The sequence below is a fragment of the Cygnus atratus genome, chromosome 3 (genome assembly GCF_013377495.2).
Source record: "Cygnus atratus isolate AKBS03 ecotype Queensland, Australia chromosome 3, CAtr_DNAZoo_HiC_assembly, whole genome shotgun sequence".
NCBI classification, from domain to species: Eukaryota; Metazoa; Chordata; class Aves; order Anseriformes; family Anatidae; genus Cygnus; species Cygnus atratus.
In genome coordinates, this window is record NC_066364.1 from 73,381,199 (window position 1) to 73,388,958 (window position 7,760).

General features: G+C 40.4%; 1 protein-coding gene across 2 annotated transcripts in view; it reads left to right on the forward strand.

Annotated features, from left to right (window-relative positions):
• QKI (QKI, KH domain containing RNA binding) overlaps positions 1-7,318 on the forward strand; it is a 162,609-nt gene extending 155,291 nt beyond the window's left edge. The window contains exon 8 of one of the 2 annotated variants that reach the window (XM_035538883.2): positions 2,747-7,318. In XM_035538883.2, the coding sequence (XP_035394776.1) occupies positions 2,747-2,757 (11 nt within the window). In that variant the 3' untranslated portion in view covers positions 2,758-7,318. The remainder of the gene's footprint in view (positions 1-2,746) is intronic. The other variant, XM_035538877.2, reaches the window with a different exon arrangement.
• Positions 7,319-7,760: the final 442 nt, after the last annotated feature.

The following is a 7,760-nucleotide window of genomic DNA, read 5'->3' on the forward strand; positions in this document are numbered from 1 at the left end:
TTTGTTGAAGAGACAAATTTTCATGGTCAACCGATTAACAGGATTTTTTTTGTTTGTTTTTTGCTTTACATTTGCTTAATGGATATGCTGTGTTGTCTATAACTGTAAATGAAGCAAGTATGCATTACTTACCATAAACACACAATACACATTTGCATGATAGATTTATGGATGCATCAATTTTATTAATTTCTTGGAGATGACCAAGTGATGATGATGATGATATAGTTCTGGAAGCACCACTGTAACAAGTGTTAGAGCTAATAAGGAAGAGAAGAAGTGCTTTGTATTAAAGCTAACATACTGTTTTTAGTTTATTCTGGTTGCTATATAAAATTAGGAAAATAATTCGCCATCCTAGCTAGTATGGATCTAGTGAGAAACACTCTGGAGAAGAAATTGTGTTTTAATATTTTCATTAATATGTACGTGATAATATCTGGTTATATTCTGAGGTAATTTATTTACCAAAGCTGCTATTTGCTTAAAAAAAAAATAATCCTTCTACCTTACGCTGTTTATTTTGTGTGTTTTAGAAGTACGCATACAATAGATAAAGGTAAATGTGACATCTGTAGAAGTCTGGTAGAATAGGGCAGGGGAGGCTAAATACCAACATTTGGGTACGTGTCCTGTCCCACACTCTTCTAGGAGGGATGAAAAATTTGGCAGAATTAGCATTCAAAGATTTCTTCCATCATGAGTCTCAACATACTGGTGGCATACAATTGGATCTGAACTAGCTTTAATCCTGGTAGTTCACTGCAGTAAAAACGTGAGATGTGCGCTGCTTGAGGAGGTAAAGCACCCCTCGACATCTTTGCTGTTACTCTGAATGCAAACCCAAGTTTGCCTGTGAACCACAGTCCCGGCTTCCTGAAGTGTGGGCATGCCCTCGCTTTCTGTGCTGCCTTTGGCTATCTAGCACATACGCACTGTGCAAACCCATCCTTACTCCATCCAGATCCACAGAAAACAGAATTATGATGATATTCCTTGTCTCTTGCACAATGAGAATTTAGTCAGTAGTACCTATCTATGACCATATTTGTGCTAGCAATTGTATTTATTGGTCTACAAATTCATGTTAGATGTGGAATTTAATGACCAGAATACTTCTACCACCAGGGTTTATTGTTCATCTACCAATGTTGTCTGCATAAGTGTTTTGTTATGTTTGTGGCTGATGGCCTAACCCTGCTATATTTCTCCTGAATGTTTTTACTACAGCTTCTGTAGTCTCATTGAGGAAATACAAACATAATGACTGGCAGTATCAAAATACCGAGTGTATTTTATTGCTGAAGAGTGTAAAATGCAGTGTCTGAAATGATGCTTTTCACTTTGCCTTTCAGGTCTACCAGTAAAAGTAGTAATATCAACTAATTGCTTTCATAGTATCTCTAACAAGTTTGCAGTCAAAAACTAGGCAACTGACAGCTAGTTCATGTTGAGTTTCTCTCTCCTAAAAATGAAACATGATAAAAGGGTAACTCCCCAAATGATACCTTTTAAAGTCTTTGTTATAAAATAGTACAGTAGTACACTAGCCATTTTGCATTTCTGCCACTGCATTTTTAGTGTTCTATCCAGCAGCAAGGTTGACTCCTTTGAATAGTAAACTGAATAAACTCAGAGGCGTGAGGTTCAAGAAAAAATACCAAATACAGGCACATCTCTCAATGTTGCATTTCAGCAGCTCATCAGTAAATGAAATTAAATTTTCTAAATGAAATGCCAATCAAATCAATAAAAAAATAAATTTTATATATTTATCAATCACTTATGCAGACAAAAGGCTAAGCATAGAAGTGACTTTTGTTATTGGGACCTTTTCTGAGTGAATTCTGTTGACTTTCAGTACAAGGAGAGTGGTCTTTCTTAAACAGGTGGTACTTCTACTACCTGAAACTAAGAAGGTCCCAGGTCCTCTTGCCATAGGTCAGTCAATGAAGCAATTAATTTGTCTTGTGTTACTTCTGGTTTGCTTTCATAGTCTTTTGAAGATCAATCAGTCTCTACTTTGCAGGGCAGTGTTTAAAAGGAGTATTTTTTAAATTGAAGCAAGTACAGTAAAAAGGTTGAGTAAGCAAAACTATTATGGGAAATGTATTACTGTGTAATAAAGGCACTAGCATAGCTATTTTGGAGTCTCAAAGTATTGCGTGCAGTAGAAATGCACAATGTAATACTAGTGTAGTATGTATTTTGTTAGTTACATGCACCCTTTGAACTATGATTTCAAGGATCTGATGCTGGATAATTTGTAGCAATGGACAAGGTAGTTTTCATGTGACTGAGACTGTACCTTGTACAGCTCCGATTGTGAAATGACAGGATACTGCAAATCAGTTATGAATATGCCTCTTCCTGGAGCACAGCCTTTTTAAAAGGAATGTTTAAGGCCTTGGCCTCAGTCATTGTGTAATACGAGGTAAAACGGGTGCAGGGAACCTAGTTTCTTTGTTAGCCTACCTGTTAATCTCCAAAAGTATAAACATCTTTTACCAATTCTGAGATATTATTATATATTAATTAGCATGGCAATATCCATGTCTTATTTTTAACATGGTTGCAATCTGAAGACCTTCACATGCATACTACTCTAGTACATCTCTGGATCATTGATAGAGTGGATCCAGTACTACAAGGCAAAGGAGGCCTCAGGGCTGTTACTTGCATGCTCTTGGATGATGTTTCCCATATAACCTTAGTGATGAGACCATTTTGATTCTTTCCCTGAAAGGCAATGAATGAAGCAGATCTTCTGTGGAATTCAGCTTTGTTTCTGAGAGAAAATAGGAAATGTATACCTATGTGGATTGAAAGAAGATAAGGAATACAATCATGTCAGAACTTTGAATGCTGTCCTGAAGAGATTTAATAAAGTTAATTTGGACTTTGTATGAGCCAGGAGGAGAAGAAAAATGTAAAGAAGAGCAGCACTGTCAAGAAGCCCAGACTATGTTGACAAGAAGTTCATCAGAGACTATAGATTCAAATTTTAAGTGAAGAAAATTGAAATTATCTCAGTCCTTGAAGAGTTGATTTGCCATATCTCCCTGTTATCTTAATCAAACTTGTTAATTTCTCTACTGGAAATATTTCCTTTCTTCAGCCTAATTTGAATTTCACATTATTTTCTTCTGAGGTCCTGTGCCGTCTTATGTTTCATAGGCAAAGTTTACCTTCATTAGGATGGCCAGGTGGTACAGTTCATTTATAGAAAGACTGCAACCAAGACTTAGGTCTAAATCAGAATTTGCAAAGTGTGAGACTTTTTAGAAAGCCTGCTTAAATATGCATGACTCAATCCAAGCAGAAGGAAGAGCAATGTCTTGGTGACAAGGACACAAATTGATCACTTGGAGCACCTGGTTTTGAGATGTTTCTTCCATCACTGATGATTTGTGCAACTTTGGGCAGGAGCCTTGCAGCCACATCCAGAAAAACAGTCGCCTGGAGCAGGAATTAAGCATTGTCCAGATATTGAAATAAGGAAAGTGTGATTACCTAGGTTTTCAATAGCAAAATCATGTTACATTGTTCCATAAGAAAGCACCATCATCTTAACTTTTGTCCACGTTTATCAACAACAGTGAAAAGAAAATTGCTGGTACATGCAGACAACATACTTGCTTGAGAGCAGAGCAGGACATGCTGGTCAATACGTCCCAGTTGCTCAGCACACCCACAGTCACCCCTTCAGTGGCTCAGCTGCTTGGGTATGTCCTTGGTCACGCTACACAGGTAGAGCACCCGTGGGCCTTGCTCAGCTTCACTCTTGAACTCCCCTCCCAGCTCTCCATGCAGAAGCTCAGCGCTATTTCACGCAAGTGCCTTTGAGGCTTTTGTTCTGAACCTGTGTACCTCAGCTCCATGTCTGTGAAATGAGGTTGGTAGGAACACCCTAGCAGCAGCAGATGTGGATAACTGCATTCAAGACTGAAATTCTCAGGCAGAACAGAGCCGAGCGCTCTCTTGCATGGTGTCCAAGTGTCTTACGATCTTGAAAGTACTTAAAAATAAAGGATATAAGCAAAACAAAATAACTTTGACTTCTTACTTAGTCAAGTCCACAGAATAAAAAGATCGCACAATCTTCTCAACCAGCTGAGTCGTACTCTCAGACCAAATCAGCTCGGTGGGTATCAGCAGCACCAGAGATGGCCATCGCTTGCTTTGGCTTGATTCGTGTTCATTGCTTTCTCCGTGCCACAGGCTCTGCAGATGGACTGAGCTGCGTTACAGGTTCCCACAGCCAGAATGGTTGAGGAGAGCTGAAGGGACACAGGTGCAGCTACAAGCACCAGCAGCATTTCTTTGTCTCTTAGCCAGTGGAACATGAAAGTGGGGATATCCACTGTGCTTGTGAGGGCCTGCAGAATAGGCAAAGCTGGATTGATTGCGTTGGTGGGAGTTGGAATTTGCTGGTATGATGTGGGAGACAAGACAGACGTGATAATAGTACAAGAGTATCTAATGCATCACATTTTATGTGTTGGATTGTTACTGTCATCAGATGGCAAAATACCAAGATTGCTTACATTTTCTACTGCTTTTCAGGAAAATGCATGGCTGCCCCGAGTCTTCGTCGGTGTTCACAGAGTGAGCTGAAGAGTCTAGCACATGGATACTCTCAGTGATGTTTGTGCGCTCAGGTTGCACTGTTTTGAGCTTTTGACTAACTAGAGTAGAGTTATCCCAATACAGTTACAACACAGTGATGGTTTAATACATGACGCCCTTTACAAATACAGATCTATTAAAATACATGGTAAACTCAAGGGGCTGGAAAGGATGCAGTGAGGCAGCGTTCTGCAATTCTGTTCAATGAAGGTGCGCAAGTGTTGCTGGTTGTAGGCGATGATACTTGTGAAATACACCATCTCCATTTGAGATCTGAGCTTAAAAATCAGATAACTTTTTTAAAAATCCTTGTCTGTGTTCTGGATGCTGCCTTTTACTTTGTTAGTATCGCTCATCCTTGGCTGTGTTTGGGAACAAGTCAGCATAAAAACACCAGGTCTCTTATGCCATCACCTGAGGTTCTGGCTGTTCAGTTCTCAGACTATTGTATGATTTTTGAAACTGAAGTGCCTTAAAATAATTAAATCTACTATAAGAACAACAGTGCTTGCGGTCTCAGGCTTGTAGCTGTGAACAGCTACATTTGGGATGCCAATTTTGCAGTGAAGGAAATTTTGCCTTTGAAAGAAAAAGGTAAATGCTGTTTGTGAGAGACAAGACTTTGGATTTCTCAAGCAAGAGCTCCCGTTAGCAGATGATAGGTATAAAACAAAATCAAAATCATTTAAGCAGTCATACCACTAGTCCCAACAAAGCCCAATATTAGCTGATTTATTCTTGGTCATGCTCAACCACAAGTCAGCTGGCAACCAGCCACTTTCTGTTGGCCAGCCCCAGTACAGTGGAAGGTGAGAAGTGGGGATTTAGTTCCTCAGTTGTCTTTCAAGATTTTACCTTTTTGAAGTAAACACCTGTGTTATGTTAGTTGTCATGTACATCACAGTGATAATAATAAATCAATGAAGTAGGACTTTCTCCTACTCCAGATTTGTCGTTTTGACTTCCCTGTGTGAGGAAACTTTGAAATAAATGATTGCCACTCTAGCAAGTGTCTGGTTTAAAACAGCAGTGAAAACAGTGATTGAAATAGTTAAACTTCTGATATTTCAGGAGAGAGGGAAATAGTAAATAATGCTGCCTCAGAGCAATTTCACCCTTGTCATCCCTTCTCCCCTTACAGTTTGCTGTCACTAGTCACTGTGAGCCAGACTGTGCACGTCTGAGAATACTTCAGGTGGAGTCAGTGGGGCTGCTCCTGTGAGTAATTTGCAATGCACGCAGACTGGGCCATCAGGACTGGCACAATTAAGTCTCATTTCGTCTTTAAATTATCTGGGAAAGGACTTACACATCTTGTCAGTAAAACAACAGGGTGCAATTCTGGTGCTGTGATTATTATTTTTTAAGCCTTTCTACAACTCCTCATTTTCTGTCACCCTTTTTTTTTCACCTCCCCCCAACACACACACACACACTACAAGAATTAGAGCTGCAGCAGCTCTGATAAGCAATGCGAATGTGCCATGGCCCTCTGAGGGACCCCCTTGGACCTCTTAGCAACGTGTCTTTGGCTCCCAAAGTTCCTTCTGTACGAAGTCACCTTGCTGCTGGCAGGTTTGGGAAGGAAGAACCCACTCGCAAAGAAAGGCAGGGAAAAAGTTACATCAGGGGCTGGCGGCAACAGGAGAGTCTGGTTGTGCTGGTGAGTCAGCCATACCACATGCTCCCTGTGCTTATTCCAGCCACATACAAGCATGTGCAGGCAGGGAAAATTCCTAGCTTTGTTTGATTTTGTGAGAGGAGAAGACCTGCTTTGCTGCTACTGCAGGCTCGGTTTGCTCAGAATAAAATCTCATGAAGGATAATTGCTGAAACACTGGGATGAAATGCTTCTGTTTTTAATCCATGACACATCTTGCTCTTTTCACTGAGGGAAAAGTAGTAATTTATGGTTTCTTTTTTTTTTGTTTTTCTTTTTCTTTTTTTCCAGGTTTAATTACCAGCTTTGATGTGTCTATAATGGGCAGCAAATACAAAGTCTTCTGCCTGTACTGCTACCTATACGCTTGCATATAAATAGCACTTTTGTTTCATGGGTTGGGGTAATGGCTGAAGAGACGTACCAATAGCGCAGCACCTCCTCCTTTGCATCGGGTCTAATATGTCTGCAGTCAGAAAAATACCTTGTATGCTTTGGCTTTAGGCTGAAGCTCACCCTGTGTGGAGGCGTAGCACGGGGCAGAGCCCCACATCAACCCCTGGTGAGCCCTCAGCCAGGGCTCCCAGGTTGCCCTCGGAGAGAGAGGTACAAGAACCGGGAGGCTTTTGCATTCCGCCCATGGGCAGAGGCACATAAATAATGCCTTTATGACTCAGGTATGTCTTGAAATATGCAACCTGACGGTAGACAATCCTCCTTTATTGTGCAGATAGTTGTTCTGTGCGACATGGCTGCTAAGTCATGAAATATTAATGGCCATGCAAATCTTCTCTTCTGTATCACAAGCTTTTCTGTGTTCCTGACCTCTGACTTCCTTTAATCATCTCCTGGGTGTGCAGTCTGTTACTATTTTGAGATATCTTGTGAACAGGGGCAGAGTAATTACTTGATCCCTGCCTGCTGCAAGAGTCTTTTTGAAAAGAAAGTGGATAACTTAAGAGAGACACTTCATCCTTGCATTGAAATCAATCCCACCTGCTTGCTTCACAAGGTTTCTCTTTTGGTGGCCTGAATGCAGATCTGCTGTGTTTGGTGTTCTTATGACTTGAAATACAGCATTCTTGGATCTCTTAAGTCATCAACTGCTCCTCCATAGATTAAGAACAATTTCTGATCAGATGTTTTCTCCCGTTCTCTGCTTCTCCTACTAGTTTTGCTTAAGCCATCCTTTTAAACAAGATACACTTCCAACCACCAGAGGTTTTGCTGAGATTTGTTGCAGGCAGGCCCAAAGGTCTTCCAACTGGCAGCTGCAGTGCCCATGACTTCTAGGGTTATCTTGCCCTTCTCCCTAATTATTAGAGGCTGAATTAATGCTTGAAACATGAAGTTTTTTTAAGAACTGTAGCATGTATTTTTGGCAGAAATCTCCTTTCTTTTCTCTACCTATTCTATAACATCCAAAATACTAAAGATAATGATGTTTCCATTGTGTGGAAATATGCAAATG